This window comes from Chanodichthys erythropterus, chromosome 14 (genome assembly GCF_024489055.1).
Source record: "Chanodichthys erythropterus isolate Z2021 chromosome 14, ASM2448905v1, whole genome shotgun sequence".
NCBI lineage: Eukaryota > Metazoa > Chordata > Actinopteri > Cypriniformes > Xenocyprididae > Chanodichthys > Chanodichthys erythropterus.
Window position 1 is genome coordinate 38050160 of NC_090234.1, and position 27988 is coordinate 38078147.

General features: G+C 36.5%; 1 protein-coding gene across 4 annotated transcripts; it reads left to right on the forward strand.

The window, feature by feature from the left end:
- Window positions 1-989: 989 nt before the first annotated feature.
- Window positions 990-27987, forward strand: als2a (alsin Rho guanine nucleotide exchange factor ALS2 a). 4 transcript variants are annotated; one of them, XM_067408815.1, is made up of 34 exons: window positions 990-1345; window positions 1558-1723; window positions 4039-5400; window positions 7273-7432; window positions 7538-7634; window positions 8771-8848; window positions 8963-9151; window positions 9755-9926; window positions 10028-10217; window positions 10309-10374; window positions 10476-10638; window positions 10724-10855; window positions 13001-13129; window positions 13229-13252; window positions 14885-14955; window positions 15150-15216; window positions 15299-15498; window positions 17153-17218; window positions 17766-17864; window positions 18006-18173; window positions 18259-18370; window positions 18529-18606; window positions 18708-18835; window positions 18914-19078; window positions 19301-19418; window positions 19695-19715; window positions 20352-20509; window positions 20769-20885; window positions 21097-21273; window positions 24056-24101; window positions 24194-24255; window positions 24344-24493; window positions 24604-24700; window positions 25065-27987. In XM_067408815.1, the coding sequence occupies exons 2-34, from the start codon at window positions 1603-1605 to the stop codon at window positions 25101-25103; spliced, it is 5022 nt and encodes a 1673-aa protein (XP_067264916.1). In that variant the 5' UTR covers window positions 990-1345; window positions 1558-1602; the 3' UTR covers window positions 25104-27987. The 4 variants fall into 4 exon arrangements, with proteins under 4 accessions (XP_067264916.1, XP_067264914.1, XP_067264915.1 ...); XM_067408813.1 differs by having other exon boundaries at window positions 1558-1706; XM_067408814.1 differs by lacking the exon at window positions 19695-19715 and having other exon boundaries at window positions 1558-1706.
- The last annotated feature ends 1 nt before the right edge of the window (window position 27988 follows it).

A 27988-nucleotide genomic window follows, 5' to 3' on the forward strand; every position in this document is an offset into this window, starting at 1 on the left:
TATATATATATATATGTTTTAAAGAATATACCAAACACATTTTAAAACTTAAACACACACTATCTTAGAGATATTTATGAATCTGCTCTTCCTGTCATTCATTAAGCATTTCTTATCATATTGTGTCATATCATATAGACCCCTTAATCGCCTACGTCACCGCTCTAGCTGGAGGCAAAACATAAGTATGAACTCATAGCGGGCGCGCTAAAAGTTTGAGGTTTTGACTTTAAAATGTCGTCTTGTTGTGTTTTTGGCTGCCAGAATAGAAGGAACAGCACTTTTGGTTCAAAACTAAAGTTTTACCGCATCCCGGCAGACATCCATAGAAATCAAGAAGACAATTGTGGTTGAATGCAATATGGCGTACAGACTGTACGGAGACATCATAAATAACGCTTGTGTTTGCAGTGCACACTTCATATCAGGTAAAATAATCTATGCATATGTACTGGTGTGTTGGTTTTATCTAGTACAAATCAGCAAGTTTCTGTTTTACCAATGTACTCACATGAACAGATTTAAATATGTTTTTAGTACATTAATGGATCTTGAGAGAGGAAGTGTTGTCAACGCAGGCCTCACTGAACCATTGGATTTCATCAAAAATATCTTAATTTATGTTCCGAAGATGAACAAAGGTCTTACGGGTGTAGAACGACATGATGGTGAGTAATAAATAACATTATTTTCATTTTTGGGTGAACTAACCCTTTAAGCCTGAATTCAAACTGTTCATTATGAAACGATCGTGTCTCCAGAAAATTTGGACTAACCTGCTCAATTCATATGGATTAGTTTTAAGCATGTGTAAGCGTCAAAGTGCTAGTCGTGTGGAGGGACAGAAAGCTCTCAGATTTCATCAAAAAGATCTTAATTTGTGTTCCACAGATTAATGACAGAATTCTCCGCGTTACGTAAATCTGAACGTTGGAACTATTTTGACCCTCCGCGCTTTCCATAGTCCCCAAAACAAACTTCAGAGTTATTCTGCTGTCAAGTTCAGTCGCGAGCTTTCTCGTATTTACAGACATCAAAAGCGGACAGTGATTCTCCCTTAAACTACTGCGGAATGTCATACATTTAACGTAAATCTGTGTGCAAAGTTTTGTAAATGAACTTATTGAATCTAATCGAGCGTAACTACTTTTTGTTCGCTCTACAGGGCGGTTTTAATGTGTTATTTCGATAAAGATCTAGTAAATGTGTGAGTGGATGCGTGTGTGTGTCAGCTACTTTCGCTTGTGAAGTCTGTTTAATTCACCATTTGACCTCAGTTAGTTGCTGGAGTGGCTGTCACACTGTCTAAAATGGATTAAATCATGCTCATGGAGGAAAAGAGCAGGTGCGTACTCATTTTTTTTATTATAAAGTGTCACTATTTGAAAAGGTTCGTCTAAAAAGGATCTTTCTGTCATCAATTTCTCTTTCTCGTGCTATTTCAAACTGGTATGCAGTTATTTTCCCACCCAGTTGAACACAAAATTGATTTTGAAGGATGTTGACCTCTTTACATCAGTTCTTCATGCACATTTAAAAGGAATGCGTTTGTTGCAGCTCTGGAGAAGATGAGGGCTCTAGAGAGAAAGGTGTGCTCTACAGATGGCAGGGATATTTCTGCGGTGTGACCCCAGAGAGACTGCTTCTGTCCAGGCCTGTGCTTCATGCTGCACTGGGGACTTTACATGGACTTCTGCTGACAGAAGGTCAGATCTCTTGACAAGTAAAGTAAGCTGTAAATGTGGTTGAAATGACCTGATAATTCATTTACAGTCATAAGTTTACACACACTTTGCAGAATCAGCAAAATGTTAACAATTTTAACAAAATAAGAGGGATCATTAAAAAATTGCTTGTTTTTATTACACAGCAGATAGTCTATAAGACCAAAATAATAACTAAGTCTATAAAAATGTCCCATTCAAAAGTTGCTTGATCCTTAATACTGTCATTACCTGGATGATCATGACTGTTTACATGTTTTGTGATTGTCAGTTGTTCATGAGTTCTTTGCTTTTCCTGAACATTTACCCCCGGTTTCACAGTCAAGGATTAAGATAGTCCTAGACTAAAATGCATGTTTGAGCTGCTTTAACTGAAAGTAACTTGCACTGACATTTCTTAAAAAATGTCAAGAGCTGTTGTTTTGTCTCAAGATGCACACCAGTAATGTTTTTTCTAGGGTATGTTTATAAAAGCTACTTAAATACCTTAACTGAAATAAAGCCTAATCCTGGCTTAGCCTAAACCCTGTCTGTGAAACCGGGCCTTAAAGCTGCCGTCTGTAAGTTTTAGTGGTTAAAAATGATCCAAAATCAATTTTTGAGCAAGTACATAACCAGCCAGTGTTCAAAACTATCTCCTTACCTTATTCCGATTCACAACGGTAAGCTTGTAATAATGTTTGATCATAAAATCGGTACTGGTAGGTTTCTGCGGGAAATTCGAGTATGCAGCGATTCGTCTTTGCGTCTGTTTACATAGAGAAGGAGTCCCAGCTAGTAGCTATATGGCATGTGAGGACGCTGCTGGTAGTGGATCATTTATAGTCTTTTCTCACAGCAGCTGAAATAATTAAACATATCGTTTTGATGGTGGATCGTAAACCGCCATCCAAATGACAATCCAAATGTCCAAATGACAATCTTCAGTGACAACTGGAGATTAAGCCGTAGTCAAAAGCAAAAGACTTCGGCTGCGGAGTGGCTACAGAAACTGAAATCTACAGGTGGCGCTAATATACACTAAATACACACAGTCACGCAATGCTGATGTTGTTAACAAGGTATAACAACAATAATAATTTGCACGGTTTGATGTGATCCGAGCTAAGCAATCGTTATATTTAATCACCATTGTCAGCGCTATTTATTGTAATGCTTTTTTCTCAGTTTATCAGAACAAAAGTGGCAGACATGTTACCTACTTTTCCAGATGACATTTTCCGGTGAAAATTGTTAATTTGGTCATACTTCCAAGACGTAGAATCTGTGATTCTGAAGTATAGTATCCACACCGGTGCAGTTACTGACAGCAAACATTAGATTCATCCGATAATTACTCAAATAACTGCAATTGCTGGTTTCCAACAGAGATGGCGACAAAGAGGCAAAAGTTACAGACTGCAGCTTTAAAGTACCTTGAAATTAAAATGAACAGTTCTTATGATGTGTTTAGACTCGCATGAGATCACAGCAATAGCAAACGACAACCATCCAATCAATTCCCCAAATCAAGTCCCGTTTGAGAAGCCATTTTACTCGGATATATACCTCTCAATAGGGAAGAAAAGACTACTAGTCTTTAAACTGCGCACAGTTCTTCAGAAATATTCTGCAAGTCCTGCACATTCTTTCCTTTTTATGCATATTTGAACCCTTTTCAGAAGTGGTTGTATGATTTTTGAGATCCATGTTTTCACACTGAGGACATTTGATGGACTTGATACATAACTGTTACAAAAGCGTCACACATTCTGACTGATGCTCAATAAAGCAACACAATGAAATGTAAGAGAAAACGTTTTGAAAACAATGATCAGAGTAAATGATCCTTATTTTGTTTTCTAGGGAACCAAAGCCAAATAAGAAAATTGTGCAACCTTACAGATTCTGCAAGGTGTATGTAAACTTATGAAATAGGATAAAATTGATTCTCACACTCACACACACACACATATATATTATAAAATTTGTTTTATTCCCCTGAGATTCACTTTGTACAGTACTAGTTGCTTTTTGTTTTTTATTTTAAAATTTCACGGCTGTTTTCCACCCTGTCTCTGACCCCTTGAACATGTAATTTTTTTTCTGTGGTAATAATTTTAAACCATTTTTACTGCTTGGTTATAGTACACTTTTAGCACTTTAAGAATTAGAAGAACATAGTGAACATTTTTGGGAGTTTTGAAAGTTAGAACTGTTATTTCAAAAGTATTCATAAATACCTATGTCAAAAAAATTGAGGATGGATAGAGATAAAGAGATTTCTCATGAAATGATCTTCATTGCCTAATTGTCAAACATATTCCTCTCTCAGATGGGCATGTGTATAGTATCGGCGAGCAGCCGTGGAAACGAGTCAGTTCTCAGCCTACCGGCCCTGTTTTAGAGAGTGCATTGAAGGAACAGCATGTGATCTCTGTGTCGGCGGGCAGCTTTCACTCTTCTGCTGTAACAGAGGATGGCCTCGTCCACATGTGGGGGGAGAATTCCCACGGCCAGTGTGGCATCTCTGGAATGGACCAAGTACCCAATCCCACTCCCGTTAGTGTGGTGGATGGTGAGACCCATCCTCCGCAACTGGTCCAAGTCCTAAATGTGGCCTGCGGAGCGCAGCACACTTTGGCCCTCTCAAGAAAGCATGAGGTGTGGGCCTGGGGTAGTGGCTGCCAGCTGGGACTGGTTACCAACATATTCCCAGTATGGACACCCCAGAAGGTGGAGCATTTAGTGGGAAGATATGTGGTTCAGATCGCTTGTGGTGGGTTTCATAGCCTGGCTCTGGTTCAGTTTCTTCCTTCACAAGCGGCCAGTCAGCAAGCTCAGGATAGATGTGGGCAGTGTAAGCAGAGCCTTTACACCATGACAGAAAAGGATGACCATGTTATTATTTCTGATGAGCATTACTGTCCACTTGGAGTGGAACTGGCTGATTCTAAACAAGGTCGGCGGTCAGGACAAAGCTCTCCAGCTCAGACACCACAAACCAAAAACTCCTCGCCCAACTCCCAAGTATCCCCATTGACCTTGAAGAACATGTGTGCAGGTCAGGGATCCTCATTCGAATCTCAGCAAAGTACCACAAGCCAGGAGACTCAACTAGACCTTGCTGTATCCGAGGCTGGGCATGTACGTCTACGACGAACCAAAAGCACTCCCTACCCAGATGAGCAGGCTCTGAAAGACTACCTCAAAAGGATTTCAGACCAGACCCTCGCTGAGCAGGCCGACACTACCTCTGTGGGAGGTTCCCATCCTCCGAGCCGCCAGTCATCTCTCACGTGTCCTTTCCGATCAAACCAAAGTGATGAGCTTACACTACGTCCCTCTTCACCAACACTGAGCAGACCTGATGGGATCACAGCTTCTGCCAGACAACGCAGTGCATCAGATACTGTCACAGACCGGAAGCACTCTCTCCATTTTTTACCACCACTGGATTCCACTTCTGATGATTCTTCACAGCACTCAAGTGTGGATGGAGGCATTTGCCTCAGTGAACTTTTAATCAGCAGTGGATGTTTATTTGAGTCCTGTGAGGAGGGCGTAGAGACTGCTGGAATGGACTTCTGTCCAGCCGATTCTCTGCAAAGTAAGAAGAGCACCAGTCTGACGGACATCACATTAGTGGATGCTGAAATACATGCTCGCAGAGGGTCTTTTCCTGGCTTCTCTCCAGGTATTGTAAACCTCATGGCTTTTTTTTTTTTTTTTAAATATGTTTTTATAAAATGTTATGCCAGTGGCTATACCATTTAATTTAATCAACAATAAGTGTTTAATTTTTGTCAATCCAAATGAATCCAATCTGATTTCAGAGTTATAAACCCTAAACATTACATTCACATATGATTTTACATGAGCATTATATGTATTCCAGTATGTATGTCAGAAGAACTTTTTATTAAATATTTAGTAAATATTCATTCTCCTCCACTGACTAGCTTGTTACATGTAAGACGTAAATACATACTGTATGTACATCATAGTACTGTGCATGTGTGTAATACATTATTTTTGGATCCAGATATGCAGATTCAAGCATTTACATGCTTACTTTTTTCTGTTAATCAGATTATTTCAGGTCTGCATCACCTCTTCGAAACTGATCAAAATTTCCTTTTGGATTAATATATATATATATATATATATATATATATATATATATATATATATATATATATATATATATATATATATATATATATATATATAATATATATATTATGTTAGAAATCACAGAAATGATTAACATTTTTAAAAGGCATAAAAATTAATGTCAACTTTTCAGTTGCAATGCAGCCCTGGCCTAAAAAGGCCTAAAACTCTATCTCAGAGGGCCATCATTATTGTTGAGGCCAGCCGACATAGTGAAGCATGTCCTGTTGAATACTAGTACTTACTTTATGGAAACCCCCTTTTATTGGACACTTTCGCTTGCAGAAGAAATGAATCATGGCTGACTGCACCCAGGGTATTTCTGAAATGGCATCGGTTACTGAACGCTTTTATTTTGCATGAATCTGCATCCGCATTGATGGTAGTACCAAGACCACTGCTGAAACGACAAATTACTTTTAATAGTATAGTGCACTTTAAAAGGACAGTTGACCCAAAATTAAACATTCTGTTATATTTACTCACCCTTTTGTTGTTCTAAACCTACATGATTTTCTTTTTGATGGTCAGAAAATTAATGGTCACAAAACCAAATTTAAATTCTTCAAAATATCTTCAGGTTTGAAATGACATGAAGGTGAGTAATTGACAGAATTTTCATTTTTTGGAGAATTAACCCTTAAAGGATTAGTTCACTTTCAAGTGAAAATTAGCCCAAGCTTTACTCACCCTCAAGCCCTCCTAGGTGTATATGACTTTCTTCTTTCAAATGAACACAATCAGAGATATTTTAGTAAATATCCTGACGCATCAAAGCTTTACAATGGCAGTGAGCAGGATCACTGAGTATGAGCAGAAGAAAGTGCCTCCATCCACATCCATCCATCATAAACGTGTGGTCCACACAGCTCCAGGGGGTTAAAAAGCTTTCTGAAGCTATATTTAACAAGTTATGAAGTAAAATATCTAGTTTCTGCCAGACCGTCTTCCGTATTCAACGTATGTAGAAAGTCTTGACTGGAATTCGTAACTTGAATACAGAAGGCGAAAGCTAGATATTTTATTTCACAACTTGTTAAATATGGATATTTATTTTACACAATCACATCGCTTCACTTCAGAAGGACTTTATTAACCCCCCTGAGTCATGTGGAGTACAAGTTTATGGTGGATGGCGGCACTTTCTTCAGCTCATACTCGTGACCCCCGCTCACTGTAAATATAAAGCTTAGATACATCAGGATGTTTATTAATATTTCTACAATTGTGTTCATCAGAAAGAAGAAGGTCATATACACCTAGGATGGCTTGAGGGTGAGTAAAGCTTGGGCTAATTTTCACTTGAAAGTGAACTAATCCTTTAAAGAACTTGTAGAAATTCTACTTTTTTAGTAGAATTAAATTTTTAGTACACTGTCTTGTTGTATTACAGTGTCGCCTTCTGACAGTCATCGAACCAACAATATGAGAGGTGCTGTGACAACTTCTTCTACCTCAGAATCCAGAAATGTCCTTCCTTCCCTCTACACTGAGGTGTGGAGTTGGGGGAGGGGCCAGGAAGGTCAGCTAGGTCATGGAGACTATTTGCCCAGGTACAATAGAGCCCTCATAAACACATAAGTGTTTTTTTTATGTTTAACTCTTGGTTTCTTTGACCTCAGTGCATGACTGGAAACATTTTTGTTTTCTCCTTGCAGGTTACAGCCGCTCTGCATTAAGAGTTTAAGTAAAAAGGAAGTTGTCAAGATCACTGCTGGAGCAAATCACTCTTTGGCACTGACAGCTCAGTGTCAGGTAAGGAGGGACTTCAGATTTGGGTTTCTCCATTTGATTATAGGCTGCAACTGTGACTGCAGAATTCTTTTCAAAGAGTTTTAAGCCTTGATCCAAAACTAATGTTTGATTCAGAGCAAAAATGTACATACATTATGAAAAAAGACACAAGGTACAAGATTGTATATCAATGAGGATATTATTATTTATCTCATAAAGCATTGCAAATGATGTAACAGCATCCTGGGTTTTAGCTTCCTAAATTTTAATGTATGATTTTCTTATCAGAAAACTTGGAATGGGATTGTTTGCTTTAAACAAACTTTAAGTAGGTAGCTAGCAAACGTTACCTTACCAGCTTTCAGAACATCGACACAATCCTGCTTGTCGGTATTGCCGTTGTTATGATAGCAGTGACTTCTGTTATTGGTAGCTTTTGCCTCAGTATTGTAGGGGCCGTTTACACGACACCATTTTCAACTGAAAACTTTTTATGCGTTCAGGCCGTTAATTACATGACAACAGCATTTGGGGGGAAAATGAGTTTCAAAGTTTTTGAAAACATTTGTCTCAGTGTAAACTACAAAAATGCAGATTTGTGAAAACAGTGAAGTCATGCGCATGCGTATTACGTGTTCAGCCTATAGGCGCGTAGTGTTTCTTTACAAAAGTGACATCGCCAACTACTGGTCTGGCAGCATAATACAGTGTTTTTAATCGTTTTCACGGATCCATGTGAACGGGGATCATTTTGATAATGTTGTCATCTGTATTTGCAAAACACAAAGAAAAAAAACTTTTCCGTATTTAATACATTGTTGTCGTGTAAACGTACCCTTAGCTTTTTTTTTTTGTTGTCACTTTTATTGTTTGTTTTTTTTTTAAGAAATTTTAATACTTCAAGTTATTTCAGTTACTTTCCAAGGCAACATTTCAAATTTTCATCTATTTCATTTCATTTCACTTTATTTAAATTACTGAAAATTATTTTTAATAGTTTCAGTTTTAGTTCACAAAAACAACACTGGTTTAAACATTATTAATTAGTTCCTTGTCTGTTTATATTTTTTATAGGATCTTTTTCTTCCGGATCCCTACAATTTGTTTTCTTCTGTCACTTTTTCTTCATAACAGTGTGTATTTACCCTCTCTCACAGGTTTATTCCTGGGGAAGTGACAAATTTGGGCAGCTGGGTCATATGAATGCTCCCTGCACAGTTCCTAATCTCACCATGGTATACATCCTTTAATTTTTTATGATGTGCAGGCACCTTTTCTGCAAACCTTCCCTTTTAAGGCATACATTTCCTTGTATAAATATGAATGTGTGGTTGTGCGTGTGTCGATAGGTCTCTGATTGTATCCGTGTGTGGGACGTGGCAGCAGGGCAAACGCACACTTTGCTGCTGGCTGATGGAGACTGTTATCAGCCCATTCTCTATTACAGCGGAGAGCAGGTGCTGGAGAACACTGACAGCGCTCATCCCCTCTCTGGGACCTACACCCAGACGCCCACCCTCCTGCCCTTCTGCATGAATGTTCGTATTGACTGTTATAACAATTTACTCTGTTGATGCAGTTCATGTTTTTGCTGTGGGTAGGCTGTTAGTAAAATAACAATAAACTAGCTGATGCCATTCTTCTTCATTGAAAATTGTTATACATACGGTACATCATTACAATACATGCCACAAAATATATATATATATATATATATATATATATATATATATATATATATATATATATATATATATATATATATATTTTTTTTTTAATGATAAAAATGCAATAAGAATTAATAAAAATAATAACAAAATATGATAAAACAAATTATATATATAAAATGGAAAAGCACAACAAAATTACTTAAAAATTAATAAGAATAAAATCTTAAAATGTAAAAAAATAAAATGCTTGAAATATGAATAAAAACTATAATAGTATAAAAATAATACTAAAATAACAATGACAAAGAGGCATGCTCTAGAGTTGCTTTTAATACATAATTTTGTTAGGAAGGATCAGTGATTGGTTGGTATGTATAATATACTGGAAGGTGATAGTGTTAGTTTTAAGGTTTTGCGATTTATTGTTTTATGTAAAGCAGTAATTCTAATTTTGCTGTGTCCTCTGTTAAGATTGGCTATGTAAGCCAAGTGTTTGGAGGAGGACTGAATTGTTTGGCCTTGGCCGATCAGAACGCAATGGGTTTCATAGCGACAGTCCACGAGCTCGCTTCGGCAGAGAGGAAATTCTACTGCATCCTCAGCAAGGTGAAGAGCCAAATCCTAAGCCCCCTGCTAGCTCGTGGTATGTAACTGATTCTTTTTACTCATTTTTGTTTTGTTCTTGTGGGTTGTTATTGGGTTTTTTAATTGGATATTGATTGTATCTGCTCTGTCGCAATGTAGCGAGTTTGGCCTTGTCTCTGGGTCAGTCCTCCATATTACTCTTTCAAGAGATGGCTGGTAGTTTCAGCAAGCTTTGCCATCTGACAGGACAGCACTCCGTATCCCTCACTAACTTCCTGCAGGGAGGCAAAGTGATCAAAACACTGGTCTTGATCAAGAACACAGCCATTTTCATTGACACCTATAAAGAGCAAGTATACTATTCATACTCAAAGAGAACAGCATCTTTTATATTTTAAAATCTCTATAATAACACCAGCATTGATGATTTTTATCCTCAGGTACAGCGATCCAGTGGGAAACTTTCTTGTTATGGGAGGATTCCAGTCATTGCTGAAACCCTCACAGTGCGTTGCCATAGCTGAGTTAGCGTACTCATTAATATATCATCTATGGGCATTACAATAATATATATGCTATTATACTCATGCATGATCTGTTTCTTCAGAGAATTATTTGGAAAGAAACTGGAGTTGATACAGTCTCTGCTAGAGTCCAAGGAGAAGAACCCATCACCCTGTGATCTGTTAGTCAACTTGTTTTATATGCCCTTGCAGCACCTGCATGGGTATAACAGATTACTTCTGAAACTAGCCAACTGCTTCGAAGTGGTAAGAAATGATCTATTTCTCATTATTCTCTTAAATGGAATGAAAGTGGCATGAAAATACTTGACATTAATCTTTTATTGTTTAGAACACTGAGGAATACCAGTGGATTCAAAATGGTTGCTCCAAATATGAAGCTTTAGCTCGCCTTGTCAGCAAGCAGAGAAAAGATGCTGAGGCCACTTTTAATTTCTGGAAGAACTTCAAAGGAAAGAATTCGGTATGGTACAGAATATGAATATGGACTTGTGTTGCAGTCTCATAACTGTATAATTATAAAACAGATAGCTGCAGTCCTGGCTTCTGATTGGAAAGAGCTATGATGTTCAATATTACCGTCCCATAGCTGATTTTTTGTTGTATAGCACCATTTTTATATAGCAAGGGCCGCTTACACTACTGTTCAAATTTTGGGGTCGGTAAGATTTTTCAAAATGTTTTTTGGAAGAAGTCTCTAACCAAGGCTGCATTTATATGATCAAAAATGTAATTAATCAGTGATATTGTGAAATATTATTAGAATTTAAAATGACTGTCTTCTTTTTTAATATATTTTTATTATATTTTATTCCTGTGATGGCAAAGTTGAATTTTCAGCATCATTACTCCGGTCTTTAGAGTCACATGATCCTACAGAAATCATTCTAATATGCTGATTTGCGCCTCAAAGAACATTTTTTATCATTATTAATTTTGAAAACAGTTCCACAATCTTTGTTGATATTGAAGGGACTTTCGCCAGACTAGAGTGACGCTGTTTGCGTCACTGAAATAAACGAATCTGATTGCACGGTACAGTTTGGAGTTGAGGTGCAACGGAGGGTGGACTGACCAGACTGATATATCTTGTAGAAGATATATCATTCTGGACTTGCCAGGCAACTGCTTTATATCTTTGTGGAAACCGTAATGGACTTTTTTCAGGATTCTTTGATAAATAGACAGCATTTATTTTAAAGGGATAGTTCACCCAAAAATGAAAATTTGATGTTTATCTGCCTACCCCCAAGGCATCCAAGATGTAGGTGACTTTGTTTTTCAGTAGAACACAAATGATGATTTTTAACTACAACCGTTGCCGTCTGTTAGCCGTATAATGGGTGTCAATGGTAACACAATTTATAAGAGTCAAAAATGATGCATAGACAAATCCAAATTGAACCCTGCGGCTCATGATGGTACATTGATGTCCTAAGACACGAAACGATTGGTTTGTGCGAGAAACCGAACTGTATTTGTATAATTTTTCACCTCTAATACACTACTATGTCCAACTGCGTTCAACATTCACTTAGTAAGGTCTGATCGCCCTCTGACAACGGCAGTGATCTCTCACATTCATTAAAGTATAAGCATGAGACATCACTGCCGCTGTCAGAGCACGATCAGACCTTTAAGTATAATTTTTTTGTAACCTTATCGTTAAAATTTAATGCATCCTTGCTGTATAAAAATGTCTCTTACTGACCCCAAACTTTCGAACGGTAGTGTTTATCTTTTAGCTGAAGTGAATTTGGTTCACATAATAAAAATTCAACAAGATGAACCGAATGTACTTGCTTAGAAAAATTCCTGCTGCACGTGTTGCCCTTTAGCTAGATTCCCAATGTAGCACCGCCTTGCATGTTAATTTATTACAAACCTTTCTCTTAAGATGCAGTCAGGTTGGAAAATTAGCTTATTTGCCCAGCAGCTATTATGTTTCATTTAAACTGTGTAAAAGAATTCATACGTGAATGAAACACACAAAGCAGGAAGTTCTGACAGCTGATGCATCAATAATTCACATACTGTATATATAAAAAAATTCTTGATCTGAGAAATATAGCAAACATATAGAAAACACCCTCATTAGCATGAGTGCGTGTGAAGAGTACTTGCATTGTGCATTTGAGCTGCAACGGTCTACTTAGATCCAAAAAAAATAGAAATTAAGATGAACTTTTCATTCTTATCAAATATGTCATCATTACTAAGCTACAGTATTTCTTGTCAAAGATCAATATGAGAATAGTTTTCAAAAACAAATAAAAAGAAGAAATGTTGGCCTGCTATAGTGACTAGTACATAATTCAGAACAATCCACCACATTGTTGGCTGGTATTAATTTCGCTTTCTGGCAGCAGTACTTGTGAATGTATATTACTTCCCCTGTAAAATGTGGTTAAGTTGACCTACTTACTATTTCTTTTAATGAAATTGAATTGCTCAGCATGCTGCAAGGCTAAATACCCTGCAGATATGACCACATAAGTTTCAGATTAGTTTCTGGTTAGTTTATGTGCAAACCTGTTGGTGGCTGGGCATGTGCACATGTGATGTTTCTCCATGTGTGAAGTTGTCTTTGTGACCATCTCTTTCTCAGGAATCCCTGCGTAAGCCATCTCGTCGTCTGGTTTGTGAGAGCAGTAATAAAGCTCTGACGTTACAGAACGCTGGAAGATTCTCTGCCAGCTGGTTCATCCTCTTCAGTGATGTCCTAGTTCATGCACAGGTTAATACATTCTTACCGCCCTGTAATTTTCATTACGCTCATTTCTTCATGTTATTCATGTTCTTTTTTTTTTTTTTTTTATTGTCTTCACTCATTCAGGGCACTATTCCATCAAAGAAGCTTGTGAGTATTGTGTGTTTAAGTTTCAGAAGTTTCTGCACAGAATAAGTGTATACTTTAGGGCTTGATTTGAGGCATTGAATGCATTTTTGCACTTTATAAGCTTGATACTGTATGTCCATGTGGAAATTGTTGCATATTTTAAAAACATGCTGATATAAGTGTCCCAAGCTAGTCATCCACGGGCATCTTTTACTATTTTTACTTTTAACTGAAGTGCATTATTCTGCTGAAAAAAAAAAAAAAAAATACATGTAGAGTTATGCTATGATCTAATCTGATAAGAAAAAGAATGGGCGTCAGAGATGATATTGTGAATGTGAAACCTTGGAATCTTTTTTATATACTTTAAACTTTAAGGCCCGGTTTCACAGACAGGGTTTAGGCCAAGCCAGGATTAGGCTTTATTTCAGTTAAGGTATTTAAGTAGCTTTTATAAACATACCCTAGAAAAAAACATTAATGGTGTGCATCTTGAGACAAAACAACGGCTCTTGACATTTTTTTAAGATATGTCAGTGCAAGTTACTTTCAGTTAAAGCAGCTCATGCATTTTAGTCTGAGACTATCTTAATCCTTGACTGTGAAACCGGGGGAATAAGAAGGCCAAAACAGGGATTTAAAAAAAAAAAATCAAAACCTGTATAGATAGATACTTTATTCATCCTCTAGGGATGAATAACCATTGTGTCCTTGTTATAAGGTAATTATACATTTTAAATACTGAGTAATATTAATTAACTACATGTACTTAATATAGGGTTAGGTTAGGATTAGGGTTGCATATGCATAATTTAGAGTAAATACATGCAATGTGTAAAAAGGACACTATAAAATAAAAGTGTTACCCATCATTGTGATCTTCAATTTATTTGCAAAGCAACTAAAACTAAATTAACAATGAAGCTCCATTAATTTAAACTTTAAAAAAATATAATTTACTGTTTTCAGTGTGTGTGTGTTTATTTTCAAGTATGCTGGCTTATTGCTTTATATCGCTTTGTGGTTTTTGAAACTTGAACTGTGTTTGCTGTGACATTTTCATTGGTTTGTCTGTATTTCTTCTTGGTGCAGTGCCAGCGGTTTTAAATATTTCAATTCCCGCTTTGTCTGCACAAGCTTTTTACAAAGTCAGTCAGAAGTAGTACCCCTCTGAGTTGTGCGACTGATTTATTCAAGTTAGACAAAGACCCACATACTATCATATCATGTCATAGCACATCATATAACATATCACATCATAATATATTGTGTCATTGCATACTTTTTATTTCCATAACATTAAACTTTCTTTTTGTTTTACTTTGTTGATTAATGCTTCAGTTGTTGTGAAATGTTTAAATATTGGGTGTGGTTTCCCATGTGTAAGAGAGCATGTGATTATTCTGATGTAGGCACATGGGTGTGTGTTTGTGTGAATAGCCGGGTAAAGCTTCTTTGAGAAAGTCTTCAAAATGGCTAATGTGTTTCAGGCAAATCTGTTTTATTCACAAATTACTAGATATATTTCCTGTTTAATGTTCTTTATTGACTTTGCTGCAGCACAGCATACAAAAGCTTTAGTTTTATTCCTGTAGACGAGGGAGTAGTTTGCCTTTGTAACTGAATAAACTTCTTTTTTTTTTTCTTCTTCAGTTCTCATCTCACTATGTCTACCCACTTGCTACACTCTGGGTGGAGCCCATCTCAGATGAAAGTTTGGGCCTGTAAGTTATTCATCAGAATATCTTTTATCTAAACAGTACTAGTACATTTCAGTGTAGTTTAATTTAGCATGGCATTTCATTAAATATTAACCTGTTGGGAATGCTCTTGCACTTACTGAAGGAGAGTTTTAAGGACACTGTTGTGACTATACAAAAAATTCTGTCCCAGTTTAACCTATAACTGTCATTGCTAGACTTGCCCTTAAGCTGACCACACCTGAAGATAGCTTTGTTGTTCTTGCATCTTCTCCTCTGGAAAAGGTAATGCACTGATGCAGTCAGAGATTGATTGATAAGTTTCTCTGCTTTGCGTTAATTCTGCCGTCCTCTTCCTATCTGTTAGGGCAAGTGGCTGAGAGCCATTAACCAGGCCATTGATGACGTGCTTTCTGAAGGCCTTAACAGGAGGACACGTGGGTCTAGAAGTAGCCAGAATGGAGATCCTCCTGTGTCACGTACTTCCACCTACACTTTCAGCAAAGAGGGCCGACTTAAGGATGCTTTGTATGAGGGCCGCTGGCTATCAGGAAAACCTCATGGCAAGTGAGTGCATGCCCATGCTGACTGTTTGTATTCACACTCTATACACTAAAAATATTCTTCATATAATTGCGAAGGGCTGTCATGCATTTATGTGTTTTTTTTTTTAGTTAACTGCAGTGGCAGTCCTGGCTAACTTTTTTTTTTTTTTTTCTGAAGTATTTGAATCCACTGTGGATTCACTTAGAGATGCACGATATATCGGCCACATTTTTAATGTTATCGGCCCAATAAGATATTTGATAAATAATGGATTATTTCCTTCTGATGAGACACTTCAGATACGCACTGTTCACCATGATGGTTTTGAATTGCTCGAAATATGATTGGAGTCACTTTAAAAAGGAAAATACAGTTAAGTACATCATGTGCATTGCAAGTCTGTCATATAGGCTACATAAAATTATAATGAGAACATTATAATGCTGTGCTTGAGACATGGCTTTTAAAGGTGCCCTAGAATTAAATATTGAATTTATCTTGGCATGAGTTCAGTACATGGAAATGACATACAGTGAGTCTCAAACTCCATTGTTTCCTCCTCCTTATATAAATCTCATTTGTTTAAAAGACCTCCGAAGAACAGGCGAATCTCAACATAACACTGACTGTTACGTAACAGTCGGGATCATTAATATGTACGCCCCCAATATTTGCATATGCCAGCCCATGTTCAAGGCATTAGACAAGGGCAGCCAGTATTAACATCTGGATCTGTGCACAGCTGAATCATCAGACTAGGTAAGAAAGCAAGGAATAGCGAATTCGCAATAGCGAAAAATGGCAGATGGAGCGATAATAACTGACATGATATTTTTAGTGATATTTGTAAACTGTCTTTCTAAATGTTTTGTTAGCATGTTGCTAATGTACTGTTAAATGTGGTTAAAGTTACCATCGTTTCTTACTGTATTCACGGAGACAAGACTGTCGTTATTTTCATTTTTTTAAACACTTGCAGTCTGTATTCATAAACAAAAATTCATTCTTTATAAATCTCTCCAACAGTGTAGCATTAGCTGTTAGCCACGGAGCACTATCAAACTCATTCAGAATCAAATGTAAACATCCAAATAATACTTATTATAAATAATAATACTTACACGATTAGACATGCTGCATGACGAACACTTTGTAAAGATCCATTTTGAGGGTTATATTAGCTGTGTGAACTTTATGCTGTTTAAGGCAGTCGCAAGCTCGGGGGCGGGGAACGTGAGCATTTGAAGGGTCTGCAGCCTGAATCAGTGCATAGTTATTGATGCCCCAAAATAGGCAGTTAAAAAAATGAATAAAAAAAATCTGTGGGGTATTTTGAAACTTCACAGACACATTCAGGGGACACCTTAGACTTATATTACATCGTTTGAAAACTCGTTCTATGGCACCTTTTATGGTGAAACTTTTGTCTTCGTAATCAAGTGCTCAAAAATTATATAGAAATTTGGATTTAGATTTATCAGTCAATATATTGGTTATCGGCTTTCAAATATAAAGAATTATCATTTATTCGTATCGGTCAAAATGTTCATTTCGGTGCATCCCTAGATTCACTATGATACAGCATCATGTTGTAGCTAAAAATGGAAGTGGCTTTTGAGTGTTACGGCGGTTCATGTGTGATACATGTGCCTTCTGTTCTCCTTTCCTTAAATAGGGGGATTCTGAAGTGGCCAGATGGGACGGTATACTGTGGGACATTCAAGAACGGGTTGGAGGATGGGTCAGTACACACACTGTTAAAGATGAACATACTTGTGCTTGCAGATTCTTTGGTATCTACACTGCCGTACAATTTTTTTTATTTTGCAGGGACACATTAAATTGATCAAAGGTGACAGTAAAAACATTTATAATTTAGAACTTTCCATTTGTCAAAGAATCCTAAAAAGTGTATAACGATTTATACAAAAATATTAAGCAGCACAACTGTTTTCAACATAATAAAAAGAAATGTTTCTTGAGCACCAAATCAGTATATTAGAATGATTTTTGAAGGATCATGTGACACTGAAGACTGGAGTAATGATGCTGAAAATTCAGCTTTGGCATCACAGGAATAAATTACACTTTAAAATATATGAAAATAGAAAATAGTAATTAAAATTGTAATATTTCTTAATATTACTGTTTTTACTGTATTTTTGATTAAATAAATGCAGCCTTGGTGAGTATAAGAGACTTCTTTCAAAAAATTAATTTACAAATCTTACCAACCCCAAACTTTTGATCAGTAAAGTATATGCATTTTATACTCTTTTTCTGCACAGATTTGGAGATTATATGATGCCCAACACAACCCTCAACAAGTTTGACCGTTACCAAGGTCACTGGAAGGAGGGGAAAATGCATGGCTTTGGCACATACTGGTAATAACTATATAAATGTGTGTGTGTGTGTTAAATCATATCTTTGGGTCATTATCAGTTTATCAAAGACCCTGAACATCTTAAATTGCTAGAATTGCCATCAAGTACCTTGCCCATGTTCTGACTGCTCTGTTTTTGCAGGCATGCTTCAGGTGAGGTATACGAGGGCTTGTTCAGGGAGAATATGCGTCATGGTCATGGCATGTTACGGAGTGGGAAGATGGCCTCTCCTTCCTCCAGTAGTGTGTTTGTGGGCCAGTGGGTTCAAGGGAAGAGAACAGGCTATGGGGTATGCGATGACTTCAGCAGGTATGTACATTGTAGTTACCAAATTTGAGATTTTAAACATCTTCCTTCTATAAACAACTAATGAACGTCTTTCTATATCTCCCAGAGGAGAGAAATACATGGGAATATGGCTTGATGACCAGCGACATGGAGATGGGGTCGTTATCACTCAGTTTGGATTGTATTATGAAGGAAACTTCTCTACTAACAAGATGATGGTCAGTTGAGCTGGGATCACTATAATATTACATAAATGCCTGCATTGAACAAAGTTCCTGTAAATTTGCTGATATCGAATATACACATATACTTCTTACACTAGGTACAGTGTGTACTATTATTTGAGCAACTTACAAAGTCATTTTTTCTGATACAGGGCAATGGGACTCTTCTCTGTGATGATGACACAGTCTTTGAGGGCGAGTTTTCAGAAGACTGGACTCTGTGTGGAAAGGTGTAATTGAAATAATGACAGTAAATGTGTAGAAACCATATTTGTGATTTGTGCATCTAAATGCTTGTGTGTCTGTCTCCTGTGGTTTTCTGGATTTGAAGGGCGTTCTTTTCATGCCTAATGGTGACTCTTTGGATGGGGTCTTTGATGGTCACTGGGGAAACGGTCTGAGAGTGGCTGGAACTTTTACAAAACCCTTTGAAACTTTGAGGAGAGAAATCAAGATGCCGTAAGTGTGTCATGAATAATGCTTTGGCCTACTGTATATTTATTTGTACAGTATTTTTACATCTGTGTGTGTGTATAGTGTGGCTGGTCAACACGCAGTGCCTGCAGAAGAAAAGTGGAAAGCCGTGTTTCAGGAGTGCTGGGGTCGACTAGGCTGTGAAACTCCTGAGCAGGGATTGTATGAGAAAGCCTGGGAGAACATTGCCATCTCCCTCACTGCCAGACGCAGACAACAGAGAGATCGGTATGTACGCACACATGATGAACACAAAAATGCTTTGTACCCTACAACAAATAATGAAGGATATATCTCCTCTCTTTTTTTTTAATAAATATGAAATAACAAATACTGATTTAATAGTTTACCAAACTTGAACTTTGGATACTTTGGAACTTTGGTTGAATGTAAGTGTATGGAGCATCTAAATGTATGAAGAAATCACCAGTGATGTATGTATGTCTGTAGACCAGAGGAGCTGAGCCGATCTCAGACTAAGATGCTGGAGAGTCTTGAGGTGATTCCTCAACATGTGGGCCCTGTTACTGCAGACTCTTACAACAACATCCGTCGGTATCTCATGAAGGTGAGACTTCCAAAGGCTTATTAACATCAAGTCTGCAGAACTGTAAAGATGCCTCAGACACTCATTGGACATTTGGAAATGTCATGGCAATACTATATATCAAATAATATAATAATTAATATAATAATACAAAATATCAAACCAAGTGGAAACAGATGATGCTTGAGCCTTTTCAAAGCTAATATACTTTTGCAAGCCATTTTTGCCATGACTTTTGAACTAAAAAGGTGATTTTTAGTAGAGAACTGAGTTCATTCATACATCATGTTCTCACAGGTCCAAGCAGAGCAACCACAGGTAGACATGTTCCACTAACATTTAATAGCTATAAAGTGTCCAAATACTTTTTGATGTTTTGAAACATGTGCTTGTGGTATTTGTCTTTAAAATAAATGCAATTTAGTTAATTTAGTTATACGTTGTACTTGCACTACTGTTTTTTAATGATTTTACAGTTTTTTTTTTTACAATTTTTTTAATGTGTTTGAAAGAAGCTTCTTATGCTCACCAAGTAAAAACAGTAATATTGTGAAATATTATTACAATTTAAAATGTAATTTATTCTTGTGATACAGCAAATCTGTACTTTCAGCAGTCTTCAGTGTCACATGATCCTTCAGAAATAATTCTGATATGCTGATTTGGTGCTCAAGAAACATTTCTTATTATTATCAATGTTAAAAACAGTTGTGCTATTTTTGTGGAAATGGTGATACATTTATTTTTCAGGATTCCGTAATAAATGGAATGTTCAAAATTACAGCATTTATTTGAAATAAAAATCTTTTGTAACATTATAAATGTCTTTACTGTCACTTTTGATTAATTTAAAAAAAATTATATAATTGAACAGTTAAATTTTTTGAACAGTAGTACATTTATACATTTTTAAATGTCTGAATACCTTTTTTGGGATGTAATGACTCCCTTCAGGCCTGTGATACCCCTCTGCACCCACTGGGCTGGCTGCTGGAGACCCTTGTCACTGTGTACAGGATGACCTATGTTGGTGTGGGCTCCAATAGACGCCTCCTACAGCAGGCAGTGGAGGAGATCCAGTCATATCTAACACGCATATTCCAAATAGTCAGGTGAAAAGTTCAGGCTTTTCTGTGATTGCTTCACAGTGAGCTCCCACATAGTCCAGTGCTTTTAATGCCAGTGAAGCATTTTGCAAAGTTCACTTTCCTTGTAGTGAATGCTCTGTTCTTCTTTCATTATTACTGCTTTATTACATAATGAACTCATGGCATGCCATTATTTTCATTACAGTTCTCATACACCACTGCATATTAATTGATTTTCCTGACAAAGTTGTTGTTTTTCAAGTGTTAGAAATATTTGCCATAGGTTTCTATTTCCTGGTCTCCCTGAGGATGGAGGTTTTATTCTGGATTCTTCCACTTCCTCAGATGAGGGCACAGACTCTCTTAACAGCAGTACACATTCAGAAACTCCACAGCATGGGTAAGACAGCACCACTATGACTAAACCAATGTTTTGCATCACTACTAGATTTATTCAGAACCTGTTAAACATGGAAATAGTGGATCTGTCCCAAACCTAGTGGGCTGCCTAACATCTGTTTGTGTGTGTAGAATAGATAGTTAGATACTTAGATATAGATATATATACTGTCATAACAATTAAACAGGCTTGTGTGTTGTGTGTGCTGCAGTTTGATAGTGAGCAGCTCAAGTCTTCTCCTGCCAGTGTTGCTGCCGAGGCTTTACCCTCCTCTCTTCACCCTCTACACACTAGAGAAAGAGAGAGAGGAGGAAGTGTACTGGAACTGTGTGTTAAGACTCAACAAACAGCCTGATCTCGCCCTCCTAGCCTTCCTTGGAGTACAACAGTAAGTGACAAAAGTAACAGTACCATATAAAATATTTCTCTATTACAGTTTGTATGTTCCAATCATAGTGGCTCCAAAAAGTGTTTAGATGCTTAAAGGCCAATTCACACTACGCCAACAGAGAGCTGGTGGACAGTTTTGTCGTTTTTAATTAATAAAACAATGGATATATTCTTAAAAATTAAGACAAAAAGTATTTGGACTTTTGTCCTTCCTTTGTAATTAATTCAAAGAGTAGGGTCAGAGTAGTAGTTCAGTTCAGTAACACTCTCTATGAAGCCTGCATTTATGCATGCATAATGCCTTATAAAAAATCGTATGTTGTATCGTCTCGTAATAACAGAAAATTCCAAAGAGAAAAAGTGCACTTTAAATACCCGGATGATGCACTTAATTAACGGAAAAAAATAAGTGTGGAATGTTGGACACTTCATGCACTCAACTGTCGCAGCTTTAATTATGTTGTGGAGGGGGAGGGGGTTTCAGACTCCATTGTTTAATGACAAAATAAACTTATAAAATTCATACACTACATGGATGAGTACATAGTGCACAAGTACATAGTGTATAAGTGCATAGTGTATAGTGCTTCATTTGGAACGCAACTTAGGTCTCCTCTTAAACAGCCATATTATGAAGTGGTTTTAAACTGAAGGTAAAATGAAGACGTTAAACTTAAAGGGATAGTTCATCCAAAAATTAAAGTTCTGTCATCATTTACTCACCCCAAGTTGTTCCAAACCTGTATGAATTTCTTTCTTATGCTGAACACAAAATAAGAAAGTTGAAGAATGTGGGCCCCATTGACTTCCATAGTATTTTTTTCCTATATAACATAACTTACAACACACTCAAATGTATTTTTAGTATGATTGTTTGGTAACACTTTAGTATAGGGAACACATATAAACTATTAACTACGACTTGAGTTTAGGTATGGGGTAGGATTAATAATGTAGAATAAGGTCATGCAGAATAAGGCATTAATATGTGCTTAATAAGTACTAATAAATAACCAATATTATATTAATATCCATGCTAATAAGCAACTAGTTGAAAGATAAAATAAAGTGTTAGCGATTGTTTTGACCAAGTGAAACAGCGGTTTTATTACCCTACAATTTTAATTTGTCAAGTAAAGTGACCTGTATGAGTAGTAATTCAGCACTTGAGGCTATTTCATTAGAATGAAATAAAACAGTGTGATTTTTAAGTGATCAAAAGTAACTGTAATAAAGTTCAAGTTCAGGGAAGAAGGAGACAGCAACTGGCAAATGTTAAAGGTGCCATCGAACATTTTCTACAAGATGTAATATAAGTCTAAGGTGTCCCCTGAATGTGTCTGTGAAGTTTCAGCTCAAAATACCCCATAGATTTTTTTAATTCATTTTTTTTAACTGCCTATTTTGGGGCATCATTAACTATGCACCGATTCAGGCTGCGGCCCCTTTAAATGCTCACGCTCCCCACCCACGGAGCTTGCGCTTGCCTTGAACAGCATAAACAAAGTTCACACAGCTAATATAACCCTCAAAATGGATCTTTACAAAGTGTTCGTCATGTAACATGTCTAATCGCGTAAGTATGGTATTTATTTGGATGTTTACGTTTGATTCTGAATGAGTTTGAGGCTGTGCTCTGTGGCTAACGGCTAATGCTACACTGTTGGAGAGATTTATAAAGAATGAAGTTGTTTATGAATTATACAGACTGCAAGTGTTTAAAAATGAAAATAGCAATACTCTTGTCTCCGTGAATACAGTAAGAAACAATGGTAACTTTAACCGCATTTAACAGTACATTAGCAACATGCTAACGAAACATTTAGAAAGACAGTTTACAAATATCACTAAAAATATCATGTTATCATGGATCATGTCAGTTATTATTGCTCCATCTGCCATTTTTCGCTATTGTCCTTGCTTGCTTACCTATTCTGATGATTTAGCTGTGCTGCTCCAGACGTTAATACTGGCTGCCCTTGTCTAATGCCTTGAACATGAGCTGGCATATGCAAATATTGGGGGTGTACATATTAATGATCCTGACTGTTACGTAACAGTCGGTGTTATGTTGAGATTCACCTGTTCTTCGGAGGTCTTTTAAACAAATGAGATTTATATAAGGAGGAGGAAACAATGGTGTTTGAGACTCACTGTATGTCATTTCCATGTACTGAACTCTTGTTATTTAACTATGCCGAGGTAAATAAAATTTTTAATTCTAGGGCACCTTTAAACATAACTTTAATCGTAAAATAAACAAACAAAAAAAACGAAAGGAGCGGCAGTGGCTGACTATGGCATGCAAGCATAATAAAAGCTCAGGAGCTCCGGACTCGATCTGCTCCTACGGCTCTCGGACCCACTTTGCTTCATACCACAGTAACGTTAATAAAACTTTATTACATTAGCTCATCCATGAACATGATTTCTGCCTGAGTCCCGTCAGATTGCTTTCCATTGGCTGTGGAAGTGAAGATGACATGATTCCATGCTCATTCACGGCGTCATCAAGCTACGCCTTTGTTATTGTTTCGAATAAGTGACCTCTAGCTGCGAAACTTGCACACTGTGTGTCTAAGTCTATGAAAATGTAATATTATATTTAATATATTTAATATTTTGTTTGTAATGCAGGAAATGTTTATATTTTATGCATGGTTTAAATGTTCAAATACTTTCTTTTGTCTTTGTATACAGTATAATGACTAATCAAAGCCTCAGTCCAGGAGAGACGGTAACGTTTATAAAATTGAAATGAATGTCTCTTTGTGTTCCAGAAAGTTCTGGCCAGTTTCTATCTCTGTATTGGGAGAGATAAAGCAGGTGAACTTTTTTGGCATTTCTAAGAAAATAATCAGTGATGAAATGTTGGTAAACTAAATAACTTAAATGGTTCAATTGGATTTATTGGACAGGTCTTGCCTAGTACTAAAGACGCCTGCTTCGCTACTGCTGTTGAAACCCTGCAACAGATCAGGTAAAGACAGTCTGTGTGTAAAACAACAACAACAACACTTTAGTGGCAACTTTCTTATATATTTTTATTGTTGTCTTTGCTTCTACAGCACAGCATTCACTCCCTCAGACAAGTTACAGGTGATACAGTTGACCTTTGAGGAGGTCACCCAGGACGTGCAGGCTCTGCTTGGGCAGGAGTTTCTGTGGTGCATGGATGACCTCTTTCCAATCTTCCTCTATGTGGTGCTCCGTGCACGGTACTTTTCCAAAACTTTTACTGCATATGGACATCATGGTAATGAAGTTATCAGTTGAAACATTCAGTTTGTCTGCCCATGTAAAGAAACTTTTGCTTGTGAATGTGTAGGATCAGAAACCTGGGCTCTGAAGTCAGTCTGATAGAGGATCTTACAGACTCCAGTCTACAGCTGGGACAGCTTGGGTTCATGTTGACAACTCTCAAGGTGAGAATGAAATTACAGTTTCTTTTCTTTTTTCACACATTCAGGGACAAGAAACATTACTACTTTCTAAATCGTAAGATTATATAATTATTAGAAATCAATTTTACCTTGGTCATTTGAGATTAAGTTTGATGTACCTATGCAAGTTTTAGAACTCAAAACTGAATAATAAATAAAATATATGAACCCTTTTTAATATTTAGGGCTGGTTTTATGGACCAATTGTTTTATTTGGAAAGTAAAAGTCTTTAAGGATTTGAATGAATTTTAAAGATAATCTCATCACGCACAATCACTAGTCCCCTTTCATTCTTTTCCAAATTTTTACTTTAATCTCTTTCTCTCTGTTTATCTATGCCTTTAGGCCTGCTACAACCAGATTCAGCTTGAGAAGACTACATAGGATGGGTCGGTTTGTGAGCAGTGCAGCCGCAGCTTTGCCAACTTTCACACGTTCTTATGGAGCAGGTGCCGTTTAAATAGACACGAATTACAGGTCAATTCAAGATGTGCTTATTTATTTCAGGCCTCAAGAAGAGGCTCACATTCCACTCAAGCACTCCCTTAAGCACTGTGCTACAGAGATGACTTTGATTTTTTTTATGTTTTGAAACTCTCAAACTGACCATTAGACTGACAGTAATGTTGCGCCTTGAAGAAAAATGTACATTTCAACATCCAAATTAACTGGGAAGAAAAGAGACTTGCTCTATTTTATGCAAAAATTATTCAAGCACTCACCGTGTGCCAATATTTTATACCAGTTTGGGTAATAACTGACACTCATTACTATATGACTATATATTATTTGGTATCAGTCTGTTACTGATACTCCAACTAATGATAATGCTCAGATTAATCAGATGAAACTATATAATTGTATCAGAGCAGTACCCATGTATTAAGGTATCTCTGGGTTTTGAGTGACATCAACTTGAACAACATTTACACTATATAAAACTCATAAAACTGAAAAAAAAAACTTATTTATATAAGGAACATAGCAATGAACAAACAGCAGCATCTACAATATTTTGCTATAGAAAATGCATAAATAAACTACTGATGAAAAGTTTGAGTTCAGTAAGATTTTAGTGTTTTTGACAGAAGTTTCGTCTGCTCACTAAGAATGCATTTTTATTATCAAAAATACAGTAAAAACAGTAATTTTGTCAAACATTTTTATAATTTAAAATAACTATATTCTATTTCAGTATATCTTAAAATGTAATTTATTCCTGTGATGGCAAAGCTGAATTTTCAGCATCATTACTCCAGTCTTCAGTGTCACATGATCCTTCAGAAAACATTCTAATATGCTGATCTGCTGCTCAAGAAATATTTCTTATTATTAATGTTGAAAACAGTTGTGCTGCTTTTTTTTTTCTTTGATTAATAGAAAGTGTGAAGAAAACAGCATTTATTTCAAATCAAAATCTTTTGTAACATTATAAATTTGTCACTTTTGATCTTTTTAATATATTCTTGCTGGATAAAACTATTAATTCTTTAAAAAAAAATCTTACTGACCCCAAACTTTTGAACAGTAGTGTATATAAAGTATCCATACGAAGGAACTTAGTCCATTATGGCTCTAGGAAATTCACTAAAATGAATCAGACTTTCCAATGCTTCTTAAGAGAAAGAGGACATTTCATTGTTACTGCAAAATCTTTGAAAACAAGAGTTACTGTCATGTTACTGAAAAATGTAGACAAATTAGTAGCATCGCTACTTTTAACTTGTAAACAACCCAAAAAATCTGATAGATGCATCCCTATTAACAACCAACTTCTGTTTGGGTCACTGGTTTTGTTGTGATTTTGCACATTTTACAGGGTTGCTGTGTTTTTAAATATATTTGAAGTCTTGTGATGCAGGTATTAAAAATTGCAAGTAGAGACTGAACAATGTCATTGAAGCAACTACATGTAAAGATGGCTTGCAGTAGTGAAGAAAAAATTAAAGACAGATAATGTTGTGATGTATTTTAACTATATAATCTGTGTAACTCTGAAACAACATATATCAACAAATATTGTAAAAGAAATTGTTTCCATTTCAGCGTGTGACATTCAGCACACTGACATGAAACACTATATGAAATTTGATTTTAGTTGTAATTAGATCTACTCTTATCAAAGTGTACCAGAGTGAATTTAAGATATATTTAGAGCTTGTACACTGGAGTCTAAAGTAATTTTTTCAGTCCATGTCATTTTTACACTATGCACTATGCAAAAAGGGAATAATATTTAAAAAGGCAGTGCCCCTGAAGGACCTCAGAATGGTTTTCACAGAGTGATTTCCACTGGCAAAACTCAATAAGCTTTACATTTTCAACTTTTTTCACGAGCAACCAGATGAAGCACTGTGTGTGTGTGTGTGTATGTGTGTGTGTGTTTTCCTCTAAATGCATTTTTTTTTGTACATTTCAACATGCACTGAAAGAGTTTTGCTGATACGTTACACAGCCTTAGTGTGAGAACTAGTGATCAACCGAGATTGCAGGATGTGTTAAAAAGAAAGTACACCCTTTTGAATTATATGGTGTTACGTATCATGGCATAATAAAAATCATCTGGGGCCGTATTCACAAAACATTTTATCTTACCACTATGAGTTCTCCTAAATAGCAGTAAAAGTTCTTAGCTAAGATTTTTCTCTTAAAACCAATTCACAAAGCTGCTGAGACAAACTTTTACTAAGGAATAGGCTGAAGTCTTAAGCTAAGCGTAAGGGCGGGGTTGACCTCGTTGCTATGGAGTAAACACACAGTGGTTGGCTGATGGGGAGGAGTCAGCGATTTAATCATAGAAATGTTCTAGAATGAGGTGTCATGTTCCCATATTAAAATAAAACTTTTAAAATACAAATGTTGCCCTATTCAAATAAATATTTTTTAATAAAAATGTCATATTCAAATAAAGGTTTTAAAATGTAGACTAAGTGTCACTAATTAAACTAGTATATACAATTAATTGTGGACCGCCTCTTGGATGTCTGCATCTCAACAGAATGCAGAATTCAAGCGACAAATTATGTTTTATAAACAAAGTTTGGGAGGAACGCATTCAAACGGTCTATTTAATCAGCTCGAGAGGACGAATATATACACAGACGAGAGCCGACTCGCCTATAGTTATTTCGACAGTTTTCTGCATTGCTCCGCCACCCCACTCCTCACTCTCGGCTGGGGATATGGGGAGAACTCTGGGTTTCGGCTAAATTCCAAGCTCGGAGCCCTCAATCCCCTTGGACAGCACACCAAATACACTTATTTTATAT

Bases quoted from the DNA above. Each gene is read 5' to 3' on its own strand.
- als2a (XM_067408813.1), top strand. From the start codon at position 1,323: ATGCTCATGGAGGAAAAGAGCAG. The intron at 7,433-7,537 runs GTACAATAGAGC...TTCTCCTTGCAG, and splicing joins CATGGAGACTATTTGCCCAG to GTTACAGCCGCTCTGCATTA. The intron at 14,956-15,149 runs GTAAGTTATTCA...TGTCATTGCTAG, and splicing joins TCAGATGAAAGTTTGGGCCT to ACTTGCCCTTAAGCTGACCA.